This window comes from Drosophila takahashii, chromosome 3L (assembly GCF_030179915.1).
Source record: "Drosophila takahashii strain IR98-3 E-12201 chromosome 3L, DtakHiC1v2, whole genome shotgun sequence".
Taxonomy (NCBI): domain Eukaryota; kingdom Metazoa; phylum Arthropoda; class Insecta; order Diptera; family Drosophilidae; genus Drosophila; species Drosophila takahashii.
The window spans coordinates 1,136,095-1,157,109 of NC_091680.1; the positions used below are offsets into that span (position 1 = coordinate 1,136,095).

At 37.7% G+C, this 21,015-nt stretch overlaps 1 protein-coding gene and 2 non-coding genes across 3 annotated transcripts; all 3 read right to left on the reverse strand.

The window, feature by feature from the left end:
• Positions 1 to 978: 978 nt before the first annotated feature.
• hng3 (hinge3) lies at positions 979 to 3,152 on the reverse strand. Its single transcript, XM_017159545.3, has 2 exons — positions 2,752 to 3,152; positions 979 to 2,151 (listed from the first exon to the last, which is right to left on the reverse strand). Exons 1-2 carry the CDS (start codon positions 2,882 to 2,884, stop codon positions 1,247 to 1,249), a joined length of 1,038 nt encoding a protein of 345 aa, XP_017015034.3. The 5' UTR covers positions 2,885 to 3,152; the 3' UTR covers positions 979 to 1,246.
• Positions 3,153 to 11,163: 8,011 nt separating this feature from the next.
• TRNAM-CAU (transfer RNA methionine (anticodon CAU)) lies at positions 11,164 to 11,235 on the reverse strand. The gene has a single exon. It is a non-coding gene; the product is annotated as a tRNA-Met (tRNA).
• A 3,266-nt stretch (positions 11,236 to 14,501) lies between these two features.
• Positions 14,502 to 14,573, reverse strand: TRNAM-CAU (transfer RNA methionine (anticodon CAU)). The gene has a single exon. It is a non-coding gene; the product is annotated as a tRNA-Met (tRNA).
• Positions 14,574 to 21,015: the final 6,442 nt, after the last annotated feature.

A 21,015-nucleotide genomic window follows, 5' to 3' on the forward strand; every position in this document is an offset into this window, starting at 1 on the left:
TTCGCTATTTTTCGTTCATGAAAAACGAACGCCGCGGGGTCAAATCATGAACTTATTGGTAAAATTATGAACGCGTCACAGAAAAGTGTTGAGCTTTGAACGATTGTGGTCAGATTATGAACAATGGTTCTGAAATTGCGAACGCTGTTCATAAACTATTTCTTTCCCGGACCGAAAAACATGCAAGTCTAGTGCCCCGTTTGTCCGTACTTGAAAAATTGGTTCCGTGGTCCAGCTGTTAGACCGTCAGCCTTTGACATAGAGTAGCCCAGGTTCGAGCCCGCGAGAGGACGTCGTGAATCGTAAGTTTTAATAAAATATTATTTCTAATGTTAATATGTACTTCTAATAATAAATAAACTATATGACAACAACAAATTCTAAAATATAACATGTATTAAAAATAATTCAACCACTAAAAAAAATAATATTAAATACATCTCTACCAGGCGCACAGTAAAAACAGCAAGTGGCAAGTCCAGAAATCTTGTTTACTTTTGTTTTTTTTATGAACTTTTTGTTCTCAAATTAACCCCAAAATGTTATAAAACTGACCCCATTCGTTCGCAAAACATGCCAAATATTTTGGTCAAATTTTATGAACAAGCGTTCATGAACTGACAACAAACGGGCTTACGCACTTTTTGACCCCGTTTGGGCTTGATTTTTGAACGTTTCGAACGGATTTTTTTCTGGGTGTAGGTATTTTCACGCTTTGATGAGTAAGTAAAAAAAAAATAAAATATAGTTTCCAAACTGGCATTTTAAAAATGGTCTGCTGTAAAACTAAATTCTAAGCTTGCTATTTCTCGATATTTCATAATTTATCCCTTGAAATATCGATATTATCGAATCGATATTGTGAAAATATCGATATTTATTTTTGAGTGAAAAAATTATCTTTTTAATATATTTTATTAAAATTAGTGAAAAGTTTTTGATTATTTTTAAAAAAGGAAGTGTCATAAGCAAAAACACTTATTTTCAATTACTTTATTAATTTGTTAGCCCCGGAAATTAAAAAGTCTCACAGTTTGTTTTAATAAAATCGTTAAAGTATATTATATTTATTTAAACTTAAAATTTTAAAGGCAATGATAAAATCATAAAATTCCTTAATAATCTCAGCGGTTTGCGACCACTGTGCACTGGACATGCGCACTGTGGTGCTCTCTTCTTGTCAGTCCGGTACATTTATAGGGTTTATACACATATATATCTCATTTGTTTAGTTCCAATCCTCGATTCAGTTCCAATTTGTGGAACTGGTGCTCACTTGGGACTGATCCAAGGCCATTTGCTGTTGGTTCAACAACATTTGCGAGGGCTGCTGTTGCAGTTGCTGCTGCGGTTGCTTTTGCAGTTGCGTTTGCTGCGGCTGCTGCTGCTGTTGCATCGGCGGGTGTTGCACTGGCGGCTGTTGCATTGTCTGCAGCAGCAGCTCGCCCATTTTGGCCCTGAAGAAAACATTCTGGATGGGCGTCATTTGCTTCATCAGCGGCAGGAAGCTAATCAGGTAGTTGTAGTCGGAGTCGCCCACATGGAGGATGCTCTTGCAGCGGGCCAAATCCTGGCTGGTGGACTGCATCAGCTGCTGCTCCTCGCGTTCCAGGTTCTCCAGGAAGTTGACCTGCTCATCCACCCGCTTGGCACAGTGACAACTACTGGCCGCCGCGGCTGCCATGGCACTTCCCTCGCTCAATTTACAGCCTAAATTCGGATTTATGGATATTCCGGTGGGGTAAATGGCGGCTTTGGGGGGCAGCTGCTCCTCGGCCGCCGCAGAGGCCAGGGAAATATTCTCGGAGAGCCTTCTCAAGGCCTGCGGCGTGGACACACTTTGAAATTCCCGCATCAGGGCATCATTATCCGCCTCCATTTGGTCGGCAATCGCAGTTGGCTCTGCCTTAAAGTGGGAAATCAGACGCTCCGGTTCGCTCTTCAGTGCCCCTCCATATATTCCCTCCTCCTCCTCGTTGTTGCTGCTGTCCCTTTCCTCCTTTTCCTTTATAAATGACCCCTGACCATCCAGAAAACTCATAGCCTCCGCATATGTCCACTGGTGACCGGAGGGCGAGAGTGTACTTCGACTTCGGCTTTGGCGACGATAACTGCAACGCAGATTTTTCCACTTGCCGCGACACACTTCCACTGCAAAAAGTCACAGAGGCAATAATGTGATTGAGAAAATGAGAACGTAAACAATGCACTCTTTTTAAAGTGCACAGAAAAAAATGGGGGCAATTTTACAGAAAACTTATATTTTAAAAAATTTTTAAATATTTTTCGGAAGCTTTTAATTAATAAAGTGATATTAATTTTAATGAGTAAGTAATACTAAATTTACCTTAATAATAAAATTTATTTAAAAGCTTATTTAAATATTTTCTAAAATCATATTGTCATTTAAATATTATTTTTAAATTTTAAAATAATATCTTATTGTTATTTTAATATTTTTGATATTAGAAATATTTTAGTATATTATTATATTATTAATGTTAACTATTATTTTTCTATTTGCTAATATTTTTTTTGTCATCGAAATAGTACAATTAATATTTGAATAATTGATATTATTGATAGTATATTATTATATGATATTATATTATTGATCTTTAAATGGAATTTTGATATTAGGAAAATATTCAATTGATATCTGTAGATGTACTGTATAAATAATATGATAGTTTTCACCTTCATTTCATATCAAAATTCTAATGTCTGGGCAATTTCTCGCAGTGAACTCACCCCCTAGCCCGACGTTCTCCGCCACTGAGTTCCAGAGGCGCTGTGCCTCTGAGCGGTTGGCGTGGTCCGGATGCGCCGAGTCCCAGAGAGCCGGTCGCTGCTTCACCTCGTAGATCAGCCTGTGCATGTCCATGTGGCTGCGTCTTTATCGGCAAACTGAGCAAACAGCGGGATTTTAAGCATACAAAAGAGGCAATTGCCTTCGCGTAGGAGAGAATGAGAATGTGATTCTCTCGGCTTTTACCAACGTGTCTCTCTCGACGGGAATTCTCTCGAAAATATGGAGAAGGTGTGCTCAATGTTTGATGGCCATATAAAACGGTTTTTATATTACTGCACTTGGCTTACAGATGGGAAAGTATTTTAAATGGTATTATTCTGATGATTAAAGGTATTCTAGAAATAAATCTAAAAAATATAAATATTAAATAATGATTTAAAATCAAAAGATATTATGATATCTGTGAAATAATACTATTATAATAATACCCATTAAAACTATTTGTACAGGGCATTTTAAAAGTGTCAATATTATTTTATTAAATTATTTATAGTAAAATATAAAATACAATATTTTTAGTACACATTTAGGAAGATCATGATACCCATTTGTGTTTTTAAATGATATGATCTTTTTATAAATTCCCAATTGATGATAATATAATAATAGTACAAAAAAATGTAAATATAAAAATCCAAATGATTTAAAATTAAATGATATCAAGATATTCAGGTGTTATCGATTGATATATTTCAATTATATTATACCTGTATTTTTTACAGGGCATTTCTCAAGTGCCCATATCACTTAACTATACTATCTCTCTCTGGAACGCTTTTCACTCGCATTTATGCATTTATTTGCTTTTTGCTTTCGGTTCTCGCTGACTGAAATTGCTGTTGTTGCTGTTGGTGTTGCTGCTGTGCCAGACATTGAACTTGGTCGCACAGTGGAGCGCAATGCATGGATAACATGTGCTAAATAACGATGATAAACCATAATGGAACTTCCTATCGGGGGAAGTTCCAAATATTTGCACAGCCGGACGATTGCCGGTTTGCTAGTTGCAAAAGGCAGCCGGCCAAACGAGCCGAGAGCAACACATGTTGCTGCTGTGTCTGCAATGCTGCCGCTGCTGCTGCTGCTGTTCGTCGGCGACAACAAGTGGACGTTGGAAAATATGCGACAGCAATTATCTCTGGCTATATATCCCACATATCCCATATAGCATATCCATATGCTGTCGCCTGATCGGATTTGCGCACGACTTTCGCTTAACCATTCCAGGCCATTGTTGCTGCTGCTGCTGCTGTGTCTCATGTTGCTGTTGTCATCAGCTTGCAGCTGCTGTCAATCTGTTGGCCGCTCGCTTTTGAAAAGGCAAAACAACGAAAATTTCCATGTGTCATTTCAAAAATGCAAATATGGACATGATCTGGTGCCCCGACTCTCCATTCTCCGATCTCTCGCATCTCGGATGTTGTTGCTCCTTCGGAGTCTTCCACATGTCCAAGTCGTCAGGCGATCAAACCCCAACTGACAGCCAAGTGACGTCTAAATTTTGTTCAACGAAATGATTATAAAGGCATTTATGCATGCGTAGTCACCAGCCAGAATGCAGAACGGCAAACGGCGATCGGCGATCGAGGCCTAGCCACTAAGGAATCTGAATACCAAAGGCACTCAGAGAAAGAATGATTTCCTCTTTAAAAAATTCTGAATACTAAAAAACAGAACAAATTTTAAATAATAATAAATGTTATTGCCAAAAACAATCTATGACTTAAAAATATCTAAAAAGAAACATTAAAATAAATTCTTAGGAATTCCCAACAGAAACAAATAAATCATAAACAAAGTTCTTATCAATTCCAAATGCATCTTCAATTTCCATAAACCTGTGTTAATCTCACAAGCACATCGCTGACCGATTCGCCTATGAATACGAACCTTTTTCTAGAGTTACTACATTTAAATTTTAAATCTAAAATCACAATGAAGTTGCTGGTGAGTAGAACAGATCCTTCAAAGGATGATCAATATTAACTTGATTTCCTTTTTGCAGGCATTTTTACTAGTGATCTTGGCGGCTGTCCATCTGGGAATAGCATATCCTCCTTTCCAAACAGAGTGTAATATTGGCGGTCCATACTCGCATAATCATCATCACCGACAAAAGGTTGACTATCCTTTCGGATCCTACAAAAATTGAATGAGAATACGGAACGGACCCACAACACTGGCTACATATTTCTGAGTTCGACACCAATTATAATGCACGTATATTATATTGTACAGCAGTAATTAGTAGCAGCAATTAATTGAATAAATTGATTTATGAATCTAAGCTCTTGAGTTGACTTTTTACAGGTTAAAATTTCGGAATATACATTTTATTACATTTTCAGTCAGTAGGAAATATAATTTTTTTAAGTTTCTCCTTAAAAATCAGTGTTCCAACTTTAGAATTTTTTCCCCCAGTGTATGTTGTTATATGACTGCGATTGTTTGTGCTACTGCAATTGATTTGTTGCTACCCAATGTCTCCAGACAGACTTCGTCAATTGTCAATGTTTGTATTCAAATTTTCCCCCGTCGCAGGTTTTAAGTTTATTATGGTCTGGTCCCAAAAGCGATTTATGAAGGCTTTGTTCGAGTCCTAGAAGAGCTCAGCAAAAAGGAAGTTAAAGTCTCTACCAGTCGGATATTTAAATGTAAGCAAATAAATAAAAACTATCACAAGTGATTATGTACTAACTTAGATTCTAACGCCCATAAATGGCAATTGAAGTAGGAATTGCAATTGCTGTTGACGGCATTTAACGCTGGCCATAAAATGTTGCTGTTGTTGCCGTGGCTGCCGCTGATTGTTATAACAAATTTGCATAATTATGCCGCTTATCTTGGCCATATGTCTGGGTTTGGCTGACGGGCTGACTTGAAAACCGGTACACTAATAAAAAAATGGAATAGTAAACATAAATATCAGGATTTTTTATTCAAAAATTCTTTTTAAATATTTAAATTAAATAAAATAACGCAATATTTTATACAAAACAATTTTAGTTGGTTGATTAAATTTGAAAACATATAAATCAATGTAGAAAATATTACATACATGGTTTATTCTTTAAATATTTTAAATATTATAACGTTAAATGTAATATTTTCATATTTAAAATGAATAAACATATTACGCTTTTTATCAGTGTAGACCGGTAGACGTTTCACGTCTGCAACACGCGCCACCAAATCGACAGCAGCAACATTGCAACGGCTACAGCAACACCCACATGCAACATTTGCTTTTAGACCATTGTTATGGCCACATGTTGCTGCCGTGTTAATTGCAACTTGGTTCAACAGCAACAACATAATAAATAACCAACTGCCAGAGAGCGGTAGAAAAACAGTTAGTTGACATTGACGCACTGCGAATCATAAAAACGGGCAACAAATTGATTGCCAATCAGCAACATGAACACGACAGCAACACCGGCAACTGCGGCAGCAACCTGCAACATCAACAACAGCAACCTGCAACTCCACAATTGCAGGTGTCAATGAATGTTGCAAATAAGGAAAAGCGCGACAAGCGTGGCGGAAAACCAGGGGAAAACCTGGGGGAAAAGAGAGCGAAAATGCGGCAGGAGAAAAAAGTTAATTGACCACTGCCAATTGCTGCTAATGTGGCCAGTTATTATGTCAAAAGGTCAGCGGCTTTTGGCCAGCGGCTTTAATTGAATTCAATATCGGCTGCTGGACAATTGTCACGCAGTTGATGTTGCTGCTGCAAATGCTGCAACTGCTGCAGACCAACTGCTGCGATACAGTTCGCTGCCAACTGGCAACATGCCACTTGCAATGTGCAACGTTGGCAACCCACACGAATCCGCAATCCGCCATCCGCAATCCGCTAGCGAATGAAAGATGTCCACGAGGCGCACATGGAAAAATTCCAATAGCAATTAAAAATATTTCCAACGCAAATGCAGCCAGCGGGCAAATGTACAGCTGCTGCAATGCACTGCGAGAAATATTTGTAAAGTGGTGGAAAAGAAATTTTCAAGTTGCAGATACAGAGCAACAAATGAAACATTTTAACCATAAACATACAAAATAATATTTATAATAATAGTTTTCATATTACATTACATTATTCTGTATACTAGTATTTATTTATTTGCTTTCAAAAAATTTGTGAAAATAGGGTAGGTAAATTTTTAAAAGAAAGCCTGACCTACTTGACCTGAAATTTCGTTTGGGTTCCCAAATAACCCATTTTGTATACCCATGCAGGGCTCTAATAAATACGAGCCGCTTTCCAAATTTAGTTCATTCAGTTTTGGAAACTGAAATCACTATGAAGTTGCTGGTGAGTGAAACCGATCCTTCAAGTGATCATTAATATTAACTTGAATTTCTTTTTGCAGGAATTTCTAGTGCTTTTCTTGGCGTCTGTTCATTTGGGAAGAGCACATCCTCCCAGGAACCTGACTGATTTTTGCCGTCCTCGTTCGTGTTTTGGGAAGCCGGCTCGCATTCCTTTCGGTTCCTACGCTCATTGCCGTAATGTTTTTAATGCGTCTAAAAAGAATTGGAATACGACGGAAGAGCCCGCAGCGGAAGCTAGTGTTTCCACTGACCATGCAACTTATTTTGAACCCTTCCAGGGGGTACAATGATTTCAGCCAGAAAATTTCAACGCATTTAGGAAAATTGCATTTTTAATAAACGACTAAAAAAATCGATATGTAATGTAGCATTTTTTGGATAATAATGTAAAGTAAGATAGACATAAACTTTAGTCAAATCAAAATGATTAACTTGATCTTTAAAAAATATAAAATTGACCAGCACATATCAATCTTATTTTTTGCCCATTTTTTTTTCTGTGTAGCTCGCTGAGTTTACCCTTCTAATTTCTCCTTAATCCCTCTTTTTTCCCAGTGCACCTGGACAGATTTCACCTTGTCCCGCTGGCCGCCTGGCGATGTCGTCTCGGATCGATCCAGTTCGCGTCCAGTATTCGGCATCCAGGGGCTACTCACTCGGAGGCAGCATCTGTTTGGTTTTGGAGTTCGTCTTTGCCAGCTGCGTTGGCCGTTAGAAATGCTAATGAAAGTCAGGCAGCCAGGCCGTCGTCCATTCGTCCATCGGCATTGGCAGCTGCTTGGCTGCAGTGCCTCAACTTCAACTTCAGCGGCCACTTCCCAACTTCTCATTCAGCAGCAGCCTCCCAACTTCCCTCGTTTTGCGGTGCGTTTTGCTGTGCGATTTGATTGCATGGGCATAGAAAGTTGCACGGCTACCGTTTTTGGTGGCCAACTTGGAACAGCTGCCTAGGGGATTTATATATATGTATCGATATCTCGGTCTGGGAATGCTCTGCATCCATCCAACATGTGCGATACATTTCCACATTTCCACATTTCCTTTTTTCCTTTTTCTTCGTTTTTGCGCGGAAATTCTGCACACGTGTCGATCGTTCAAGTTTTTTTTTTATGATTGCGCATATGTAGCTTCCTGCTGCGGGGCAAGGACGTTTCGGTTTCGGTTCGGCTTGCCTTTGTTTTTCTCTGCCTGCCTTTCACCCTCCCTACTTAACCGCCTCCCAACCCCCTCGGCAGGGCCTCAGCCTCATCCTCCCAGCTGTCCACGTCACTTACTCACATGTGTGCGCTTTCCTCGCCCCGATTCCCGATTCCAGATCCCCGAATCCCCGGTTCCCCGATTCCCGATCACACATGCAATGCAGCCGGCACTCGGGCATCAGAAATGCCAGCTAGGCTATTTTCAAGGCACATATGCCAGGTTTTATAGGATGCAGAAAGGCAATACTTTAGGTTTTAGAGATAAATAGTATTGAAAAATGAAGAATATCCTTTAAAATTGAGTTTAAAAAAAGAGTTTTCTTTAAAAAGTGGATAAAACCTATGGTGACTGACATATTATCTATCAAAATATACATTTTTACTAGACATTTTGTCTTAATACTGTTAAAATCCTTATGAATATTTTGCTTGGCCACCCTCATAAAAAAATCATACTGAATTTAAAAAAAATAGAGCAGGTAGGTTTACGCGAAAATCGATTCATTCCTGAAGATTAGAGTACAATTCTTATAGTTAGAAAAATGTTCTATAAATTAAAAAAAATTGAACATTTTAATGTAAATTTCTAAAAAGTTTTGAGTTGTATCAGAAAATACACATATTTTTTGTTGGAAAATTTAAATTTAGGAGAAAGACATTTACGAATTTTGTATTAAAAAATAGTTAAATAGGGTTATAGTTTTTTATTTATGTAGCTGCTTTTTCCCAACATTTGGCGACTATCAGTCTTTTATAGAGCGGAATCCACATCAAAACGAAGAAAAACAGCGACTTCAATAGACGGCTGGCAACCAGTTCGCCTCATCATTTTTATGGCATGTGAGGAGCAGCACATGGCCACCGCCTTCTCCTCGATTTAACCCCAGAATCAGAAAAAGAAACGGATGAAATCTCAATGGGATCGTGGACATGTGCGTGGAATGCCTAGAGCAGCTGTGTGATATCTGCTCCTCGCATTTTGGCATCGCAAACTGGGCAGCTGATAAAGAAGGAGAACCCCGAGTTCTGAACTCACAACTCAAAACCCAAACCCGCATAGATGGTCAAAAGATTTATGTGGGCCTCTGAGATTTTCCCCTAGCTTTTGACATTTCCCTGGGAAATTTTTGACCTTTTCTCATTGCTTAGAAATTAAAATGCAAGTTTTTGAGATTGAAATATTATATCTGTATTTTTTAGGAAAAACCCATGATTAATGAGGTAGGTTAAATATGTTATATAATAATCATAAATTTTGCACTGTACTTTTTAGCTGCTATATGATAATATGTCTATAAACATTTTTATGCTCTTTAGATTAGAAAAATGTTTAAGAGCCTCAGATATGAGTCATTATTATTCCAAGAAATGTATAGACAAAAATTGCATTCTGATTTGCCTATAAATACGAATCGTTTTGCAGATTCAATTCATTCGAAACATTCGATCGCAATGCAATTTCTGGTGAGTTTAAGGCGATGTGAGCAATATTATTAATATTAATTTCTGATTTTATTAACAGGTGGTTTTGCTTTTTACCTTGATGGCTGTCCATCTAGGGACTTGTCATGTCTACGGAGAAATGTCCCCTTTCGAATCTGAGTTCCGTGAGTTCCGGAATACCTTTGGATCACGTCGCCCATTCGGTAGGCGTCTTGAGCATCACCATTCAGCACCTGCCTTCGATACCCAAAAGCCAGTCTTCGTACCCCAGAACCCAGAACAGCTTTATCCTCCTTTGGATTACCGTCAAAAGCGAAATACCTGGCGGAAGCAGGTGGATCCCCGAATTCCTCTTGATCCGACCTTGTTTCTTGTACGTTATTGACAAATAAAAATTAATTAAATACATTTGAATCCAAGTCCAAACATTGTTTTTTTTTTGCTTTTAGATTTCAACATTTCTCTTTTCCTTCGAAAAAACAAGCGTTCTATGAAAATGCAGTACTTGCTCATAACTTTTCAATGGTCGATAAACTCTCTGTTGTAGTAACGGGTATAAAAACCACGAAATTCGGGAATATTCTGGTACTTAAGATTGCAAAGTATTCTGTTTTTTTTAGGAAAAACCCATGATTTCCATGCTAAAGACTAATTTAAAATTTTGCACTGTACTTTTTAGCTGCTCTCATTAGATTAGAGAAATGTTTATGTGTCAAAGATATTAGTCATTATTATTTTATGACTATTCCAAGAAATTATGCGCATCGCACTCTGATGTGCCTATAAGTACGAATCGTTTTGCAGAATCAGCTCATTCGAAACATCGATCACAATGAAATTGCTGGTGAGTAGAAGGGGTCCCGAAATATTTTGTTGTAAAAAGTTTGGAATATTATAATATTAACTTGTGGTTTTACTTACAGGTAGTTTTTCTTTTCACCTTGATGGCTGTCCATCTGGGGACATGTGCTACATTGCGTGGAATGATTTTTAAACCAAATTCCCCAACCGAAATCCGTCATAACCGGGAAACCTCAGCAGCAAATCCCCCATACGACATCCGTCCTAAGCGGCATATCATGGAAGGTGCAACTATAGAAGATGTCTTAGCAACCCAAAAGTCAAACTCCGTACCAGAGGATCCTTATCCTTCTTTGGGAAACCGTGAAAAGCGCAGTACCTGGAAGTATATTTTTCCCAAGAGTTTTCCAAAGCCAAAAGTACATTCACTTTAGTACTTATCTATTTACATTATCGACGATAAAAATGAAATAAATACATTTTGTTGAGAGTCTGAACATTTGAGTTTGTATTTTTCCCTTTAAATTTAAATTTAAAGATTTACTTTTTCTTAAAAAAAAAATTCTCAACACATAGCAGAGCAAGGTTTCGATCCTCGGACCTCTGGGTTATGGGCCCAGCACGCTTCCACTGCGCCACTCTGCTTGGAATATCGCAGCGTCAATTTCCATTTAGAGTGTTCGAATTGAGTAAGCATTGCAAATTGTTGTGAAATAATATGGGTACTTTAACTTACTAGATGGTGTTTAATTATTTTTAGTAAGTTCCTATAAGAGGGCCCAATGAATTCCCCAAAAAAATATATAATATCATTATTAAAGGCAAAAATAATTAAAGAAATATATATTCATTACATAAATCTTGTAAATAAAATTAAAAAATAATAAACGAAATTATATGATTCAACTTTAGGAATTTTAGTACCGTACTGAGTGCCAAATTATTTGACCTAATGGAGTTCTTAAATTAAGAGCTACAAAATACTTTATCAAGGGACCCGAGCCAGGGCCACCAGGATTACCTTCTCTCGGCGAGGAGTGATTACCTTCGGTTGAGACATCAGCTTAGCCCCTGTTTTCGAGTGGGCTATCGGGAAGAAGTCATCAGGAGGAGGCCACTTTTGGGCTCTTTTGCGGACTTAAGCGGCTCAAGAAGCCATTTGCCACCGCACGACACCGAGGACCGAGACCCAGAGCCCATCCATCATCCCCGATATGACAAGTGGCCAAGTGGCCTTCCCGGCTTGGCTCGATCATTTCTTAACTTAAAAATAAAAACAACAGCAGCAGCAGCAGCCGAAGGAAAATGTAAGCAATTAGCAACTGGCGACAAATTGACGAGGCCGAAACAAAAACCAAACCAAACACACACGAGAATCCGTGGGTTTTGACCACCTGCTGAGATTTTGTGCGAAAAAAAGAGCGAGGGAATGGGAAATGGGTGTTGTGACCAGAAGAGCGGATTGTGGCCATAATATTTGTGCCAAGAGGCGGCTGCACATCGCAGGTAGTAATGAAGTTGCACCAGCCAAATGTCTCACTTTTGGCAAGCCTATAATGCTGAAACCCTGGCCATTATTACCGTCTAGACAGAGCCGAGAATTCGTCTGTCGCCCGACTAATGAGGATAACTACTCCCGGATAGGCATCTCTGCTCTTTGTGAACCCAATTCAAGCACCTTCTGCAGATACAAATAGGTTTCAATTATCCTGACAAATATTGCCTTAAGATGGTGGCAGAAAAAATATCATGTTCACTAGGACAAAGAAATATAGAAGTGCAATATTATATGAAAACAAAATATCTTTACGCTTGAAAATTGAGAATTTTGTTAGAAATAATGTTAATTTATAATTAAATGTAATATTATTATCACAAAACAGCGACTTCAATAGACGGCTGGCAACCAGTTCGCCTCATCATTTTTATGGCATGTGAGGAGCAGCACATGGCCACCGCCTTCTCCTCGATTTAACCCCAGAATCAGAAAAAGAAACGGATGAAATCTCAATGGGATCGTGGACATGTGCGTGGAATGCCTAGAGCAGCTGTGTGATATCTGCTCCTCGCATTTTGGCATCGCAAACTGGGCAGCTGATAAAGAAGGAGAACCCCGAGTTCTGAACTCACAACTCAAAACCCAAACCCGCATAGATGGTCAAAAGATTTATGTGGGCCTCTGAGATTTTCCCCTAGCTTTTGACATTTCCCTGGGAAATTTTTGACCTTTTCTCATTGCTTAGAAATTAAAATGCAAGTTTTTGAGATTGAAATATTATATCTGTATTTTTTAGGAAAAACCCATGATTAATGAGGTAGGTTAAATATGTTATATAATAATCATAAATTTTGCACTGTACTTTTTAGCTGCTATATGATAATATGTCTATAAACATTTTTATGCTCTTTAGATTAGAAAAATGTTTAAGAGCCTCAGATATGAGTCATTATTATTCCAAGAAATGTATAGACAAAAATTGCATTCTGATTTGCCTATAAATACGAATCGTTTTGCAGATTCAATTCATTCGAAACATTCGATCGCAATGCAATTTCTGGTGAGTTTAAGGCGATGTGAGCAATATTATTAATATTAATTTCTGATTTTATTAACAGGTGGTTTTGCTTTTTACCTTGATGGCTGTCCATCTAGGGACTTGTCATGTCTACGGAGAAATGTCCCCTTTCGAATCTGAGTTCCGTGAGTTCCGGAATACCTTTGGATCACGTCGCCCATTCGGTAGGCGTCTTGAGCATCACCATTCAGCACCTGCCTTCGATACCCAAAAGCCAGTCTTCGTACCCCAGAACCCAGAACAGCTTTATCCTCCTTTGGATTACCGTCAAAAGCGAAATACCTGGCGGAAGCAGGTGGATCCCCGAATTCCTCTTGATCCGACCTTGTTTCTTGTACGTTATTGACAAATAAAAATTAATTAAATACATTTGAATCCAAGTCCAAACATTGTTTTTTTTTTGCTTTTAGATTTCAACATTTCTCTTTTCCTTCGAAAAAACAAGCGTTCTATGAAAATGCAGTACTTGCTCATAACTTTTCAATGGTCGATAAACTCTCTGTTGTAGTAACGGGTATAAAAACCACGAAATTCGGGAATATTCTGGTACTTAAGATTGCAAAGTATTCTGTTTTTTTTAGGAAAAACCCATGATTTCCATGCTAAAGACTAATTTAAAATTTTGCACTGTACTTTTTAGCTGCTCTCATTAGATTAGAGAAATGTTTATGTGTCAAAGATATTAGTCATTATTATTTTATGACTATTCCAAGAAATTATGCGCATCGCACTCTGATGTGCCTATAAGTACGAATCGTTTTGCAGAATCAGCTCATTCGAAACATCGATCACAATGAAATTGCTGGTGAGTAGAAGGGGTCCCGAAATATTTTGTTGTAAAAAGTTTGGAATATTATAATATTAACTTGTGGTTTTACTTACAGGTAGTTTTTCTTTTCACCTTGATGGCTGTCCATCTGGGGACATGTGCTACATTGCGTGGAATGATTTTTAAACCAAATTCCCCAACCGAAATCCGTCATAACCGGGAAACCTCAGCAGCAAATCCCCCATACGACATCCGTCCTAAGCGGCATATCATGGAAGGTGCAACTATAGAAGATGTCTTAGCAACCCAAAAGTCAAACTCCGTACCAGAGGATCCTTATCCTTCTTTGGGAAACCGTGAAAAGCGCAGTACCTGGAAGTATATTTTTCCCAAGAGTTTTCCAAAGCCAAAAGTACATTCACTTTAGTACTTATCTATTTACATTATCGACGATAAAAATGAAATAAATACATTTTGTTGAGAGTCTGAACATTTGAGTTTGTATTTTTCCCTTTAAATTTAAATTTAAAGATTTACTTTTTCTTAAAAAAAAAATTCTCAACACATAGCAGAGCAAGGTTTCGATCCTCGGACCTCTGGGTTATGGGCCCAGCACGCTTCCACTGCGCCACTCTGCTTGGAATATCGCAGCGTCAATTTCCATTTAGAGTGTTCGAATTGAGTAAGCATTGCAAATTGTTGTGAAATAATATGGGTACTTTAACTTACTAGATGGTGTTTAATTATTTTTAGTAAGTTCCTATAAGAGGGCCCAATGAATTCCCCAAAAAAATATATAATATCATTATTAAAGGCAAAAATAATTAAAGAAATATATATTCATTACATAAATCTTGTAAATAAAATTAAAAAATAATAAACGAAATTATATGATTCAACTTTAGGAATTTTAGTACCGTACTGAGTGCCAAATTATTTGACCTAATGGAGTTCTTAAATTAAGAGCTACAAAATACTTTATCAAGGGACCCGAGCCAGGGCCACCAGGATTACCTTCTCTCGGCGAGGAGTGATTACCTTCGGTTGAGACATCAGCTTAGCCCCTGTTTTCGAGTGGGCTATCGGGAAGAAGTCATCAGGAGGAGGCCACTTTTGGGCTCTTTTGCGGACTTAAGCGGCTCAAGAAGCCATTTGCCACCGCACGACACCGAGGACCGAGACCCAGAGCCCATCCATCATCCCCGATATGACAAGTGGCCAAGTGGCCTTCCCGGCTTGGCTCGATCATTTCTTAACTTAAAAATAAAAACAACAGCAGCAGCAGCAGCCGAAGGAAAATGTAAGCAATTAGCAACTGGCGACAAATTGACGAGGCCGAAACAAAAACCAAACCAAACACACACGAGAATCCGTGGGTTTTGACCACCTGCTGAGATTTTGTGCGAAAAAAAGAGCGAGGGAATGGGAAATGGGTGTTGTGACCAGAAGAGCGGATTGTGGCCATAATATTTGTGCCAAGAGGCGGCTGCACATCGCAGGTAGTAATGAAGTTGCACCAGCCAAATGTCTCACTTTTGGCAAGCCTATAATGCTGAAACCCTGGCCATTATTACCGTCTAGACAGAGCCGAGAATTCGTCTGTCGCCCGACTAATGAGGATAACTACTCCCGGATAGGCATCTCTGCTCTTTGTGAACCCAATTCAAGCACCTTCTGCAGATACAAATAGGTTTCAATTATCCTGACAAATATTGCCTTAAGATGGTGGCAGAAAAAATATCATGTTCACTAGGACAAAGAAATATAGAAGTGCAATATTATATGAAAACAAAATATCTTTACGCTTGAAAATTGAGAATTTTGTTAGAAATAATGTTAATTTATAATTAAATGTAATATTATTATCACAAAACTGTTTTTTAAAATTAAGATAATATATGAAGGTTTAATGTTTCTTAAAATTAAATTAATTGATTATAAAATCTAAATGAAAAATATTTTATTATTAAAAATAAATTCTAAGAACACTTCTAAATCCAACAACAATTACTCTTTTCCATATTAAATATTTCGAAAACTCCTTAAAAATATAATATAATAATAATGTTAAAATAATATTTATATTTAATATATTTATCAGTAGCTTGTTTACATTAACCATATATTAAGATCCTTCAAATCATATCCTTATCAACCACATATTCATGGAATGTGGACATTCCATTCCATGATCAATTTTGAATGCCATATTTACTTGTAATTTTCCCTCACCTCAGCTGCTCGCAATTAACACGGGTGAAAGTGAAAAAAGCCCGGTGTGGCGGAACGGTAAAATGCAGTTCAAATAAAGGCAGCCGTCGATTTCTGGCATAGCATTCCATATAGTACCTCCTGAGTTATCCTGCAGATGCGATGCATTGCCCAACTGCCCTCCAACTGCCGTTTTTCCACTCAATTAGGGTAGCAAAAAATACAGCGCACATTTGCCTAACCATATATGAAGAGAGGTATACCTACGTATACTTTCCATATCCAAAAGGGAGCGAAATATGTTTTGTAGCATATGTGACGGCGTGCGGCGCAGTTGTTGTTTTTGTTGCCTGGCGAGGAGCATTGTTAATCGTATCCTGCGTAATAGCATAATAATCCCTAATCGCATCTGATCTGTTCACCTGGTTGACACACACTACATACATCCCTCTCCCTTACTCATTATTTTCCCGTCTCTTTCTTTCGAAAGGCCGGCTGCACAATTCCCATTCGCATTTTGGCTTCCATCGATATGCTGTTAGTCCTTTGTGCTCCTTTTGTCGCCGAGTGTCCTTTTTACCCTAACAACTGGGCTGGGGTTATTGTGACAGCAGTTCATTTGCCTTCTGCCGCCGTTTTCACTTCTGTTTCAGTTTTGGCGAAAGGCACTGGATGAAACATTTTCCTGGGCTTATCAAAATCTTTTAAAAAATAATATTTTTCCCTTAGGAAAATATGGTCCTTATTAATTTTTGTCCTGTCTAATTTCGTCCCATTTTTAGATGGCATTTTATAATTTATTTTTTTCTAGTGTAGTATTTGAAGAGTTCGAATTTTCCTTGAGTTTGAGTTGTAGTTTGGTTTTCCGCTTGTTTTGGGTTTGTTTTATCCTCAAGTAGTTCGTTTTCAATGTGTCGACTCATATTTGGCTTCCATGGGTAGAATTTATGTAGCAATTTTGTTGCCCTGTGTATGTTTCTTGTTGGACGGCAATGGTTGACTTTACAATTCTAGAACACAAGTATTTAGCGAAAGGATTTTTTATACCAATTTTTATTTCAATGTTTTTTAAACAAAGAATAATAAACAACATTTTTATAGATGTTTTTATTGACTATTACCAACCAATTTTTCTCCGCATTAAAAAAAATATATATTCAACAGATTATTTAAATAGATTCTTAAGAATTTCCATTATAAATTTCTTGAATTATATATGTGTCCATTATATTTTGTTGCATATTTCTTGAAACTCAGAGGCATGACATTTTTGTCGGCCATAAATATAAAATCATAAAAATATTCCCAGTAATATGCAACAGATAAGAATTTTCTTAAGAAGATTGTTCATGGAAAATTTCTTCAAATCTGAGATAATAGCATGGTACAGTTTAACATTTTAACATTTGCCATTTTATTTCAATGACTGAATTTGGAATAATAAGTGAGTCATAAAAAATTTTAGCACTCATCTTTAAGATAAGAATAATTACGGAAAAACCACGAAAGTAATTTAAAAACAAACTGGAATTAAGCAGAATAGATTTAAAAATTGTGACCATTCTGATCTTCCATTTATTATAGAAATGCAATCTGAATTCTGAGAATTGTATGACATCCTCTGATTTGCCTATAAATACGAACATTTTGCAGCTTTAGTTCATTCGAAAATTCAACCGCAATGAAAGTACTGGTAAGTGGAACGATCTTAAAAAGTGTTCGTCTATTAATTTTTTAAAATATTTTCCAGATTGTTTTGGTTTTTGCCTTGGTGGCCGTACATTTGGGCACTTGTGCTCCAACGAATTCTGATAATGGAGCTTTTGATGAGTTAAATGCCAGTAGTTCATTCTCGGAAGAGGAAGAGAAAGCGTCGGGCTTGGTGCCCGTACATTTGGGCACTTTTGCTTCAACGAATTCCGATAATGGAGATTTTTATGAGTTATATGCCAGTAGTTCATCCTCGGAAGAGGAAGAGAAAGCGTCGACTAGTACAGAACTTCAAAAGGAAATCAATGGGTAAGATGACATGATTGTATCGAAAGAGGAAGTACAGATCCTCAAAAACCCAAAAATCCACGAAATGTTTATAAAATTTGAAGAAGCTTGTACAACTAAGCCACGAAATCTATCTTATTAAAACATTTGTGCTAAAAACCAATTATTGATAGACGAATTCTTGTAATTAAAAAATGTTAATTGAAATAAATTCATTATTGGACAACTGTATATGGTTACTTTATTTGTAAGGATAAACGGATTAGTCTTGGGACCTACACTATCTCAAAACCCATAAGCTTATCGATCGGCTCATTACGATTCTGGAATTCAGCTAAGCTCTGCATTTATTCGCATGCGTAAACAATAAAAACAATTTCTGTTTCAGTTCCCATTCCCACGCAATTGAGTTTATTGTTTCGCACAGAGAAAGGGAAAATAGGGGACGGGAGTGAAGTAAGTAAACAAAAGCTCAGCGATCATCGACGCCTCAATGAAACGTTTTTTATTTCTCGATTTTTTGCCAAGAAATTAGTATTCAGTTACCGTACGGACAACAACAAGTTAAACAAACCTGAAAAAAATACCATGGGCAGAGGCCGGATGCGGCCAAAGTGAAATAAAGTGCGAGGCAAGGAGCCTTGGCTCCAACTGGGATCTCGGATCTTGGATCTTGGATCAGCAATCGCCAATCATCATCGCTGGCCATATGCAAAATATGTTTATAAATAAACGACACTGAAAAATAAATGATAAGAAAATATGTGGTTCGTATAAAGGCAGCTAAAACTTGGAATTTTGTCGATATAATATTATCGGCCCAAAAATAAATTTGAATTTCACAAATGTAACTAAGAAAACATTGTATTTAAAATAAAATATAAATAATTAAAAGAAACTGGGAAAAATATGTTGTTCCATCAAATACAGCTAGAACTTGGGATATTATTTATTATTGTATTGATGAAATAATATATTCGGCACAAAATAGATATAAAACAAATAATAAACAAATAATAATAAATGGTTTTTTATTATATTTTTAATCGATCTCTTCAAAAACTTAAAATAAATTTTTTATCGGTGCAGCGAAACGAAAACGGTTCCGAATTCCGAATTCCAAGGCGAAATCATTAATGGGATGTCACCGGAGAGTGACAGGGCAGAGCACCCCTTTAATGGCAACTAGATGTCCTCAGCTGGGATTGGAATGGAATCAGTTCGGCTGGGACTGGGATTTCAATGGGGATCGGATCGGATCGTATTGGAGATTGGGGAGACTCGGGATCCGCGAAGCTAAGGGGGGTATCTGAGTGACGGGTATTGGATTTCAACATGCAATGCACGCGGCGCGGCATGCGGCTGCATATCTGCAACGCCATCTCTCGGATACTTCGGGTTCCCCCCATCCCATCATATATATATAAAAAAATCCTACCCCTTCCCCAAAACAAAAAAAACCTACCAGTTGCTCCACCGCAAGTGCCCGCCCGCTGATTGACATGTGATCCTCATCTTCATCGCATCCTCAACAAGGTTTCTATGGCTTGCAAATATCTCTGCCATCCTCTCTTTATTTTTAATACACTTTAAATGGGTATTTAAATAAATATATGGCTTACATTATGCCAAGATAGTTAAGATATAGCTAAAAACAGCTCGTTTCTGTCAACTTAATAATGAATTATGCTTAACTTAACCAAATTGTGTCATTTATATCGAACTGAAAGGTCTATTGGATATTATATCATCATCGTATCAAAGCTATACAGCTATAAAAAAATATTTTAAATTAAAATATGCAGATCGGAATTTTTGAGTTTTTTAGCCACTTCTTTATAATAGAAATTCGTATCTCAAATATTGCAAGACTAAAATGAATTTTAGTATTATAGTATATGATAATGTAAAGAATAAACTACAGATTTTAATTGATTTTTCATCGAGACCGAAGGGTATTTAAATTCTGCATTTCCATGGATTTATAGTATTTTCTTGCAGATTTTATGCTGCTTTTAACCTGTTGTTGGTTCTTCGGCGGCGCTGCTCATTTGTCATTCAGGCGAAACACTCGCAAGTCGTAAAGTAAGCTCCGTTTCAGTTCCAGTCTCCTGAAATCTCCCGCGGAAGACGGGGAAATCTCAACCTCATCTCATCTCGAGAAGTCGTGGCCGCGCTGGAGTCATAAAATTATGATCGGTATTTTTTACCCTTGTGCTCGCTGCTCCCCGGGGAAATTTGAACTGTGTGGAGGTTTTTGCCAGCATTTTTTCGTTATTTTCGAGTTTAGTTTTTCGACATGGAACATGGATATTTCTGTTGTATTTCATGCAACACCTTGTCGCCTTGTCGATTTCCAGGAATATTTCTCGGGACATTCCTGGGCCTGCGTTTCCAGGGAAACTTGCAAATGGACCGCGGTAATTAAAGGCACGGGAGCCCAAGAAAAATAAATGGAAGCTTTCTGTGTATTCATTCATATATCTCCCATTCGGTTCAGCCTTATAAAAACCAAAAGCATTTCTAACGCAGACGATAACCAGAGACGTGTCGTTTTTCACAAACAACGACGCGCCCGCTCATTTTCAATGAAAATTTCCACAATTTCCTCAATGGGTTCGGTTCGGTTCGTCGTCGGCCTATCATGTGTGTGTAATATGATCGTGAATTTCTTGCCCAGAAACCCTGCAACTTCTTCGATGGCTGATGGAGTGGGAGAGAAGTCGGGAGGCGCCTCGAACACTTATGAGTGTTCAAGATGTCGTAGACCCAAATTAAGATAAGATTCAGATAAGCCGAGCGCTTCGATTTGGCTGCTTGGGAAACTCGTTAATAAGAATTTGGTTAATCCATTGATAACGACTGGTTTTC

Coding starts and splice junctions, on each gene's coding strand:
- hng3 (XM_017159545.3), bottom strand. CDS start 2,884: ATGGACATGCACAGGCTGATCTACGAGGTGAAGCAGCGACCGGCTCTC. Junction 2,152..2,751: donor GGAGAACGTCGGGCTAGGGG/GTGAGTTCACTG, acceptor GACTTTTTGCAG/TGGAAGTGTGTCGCGGCAAG.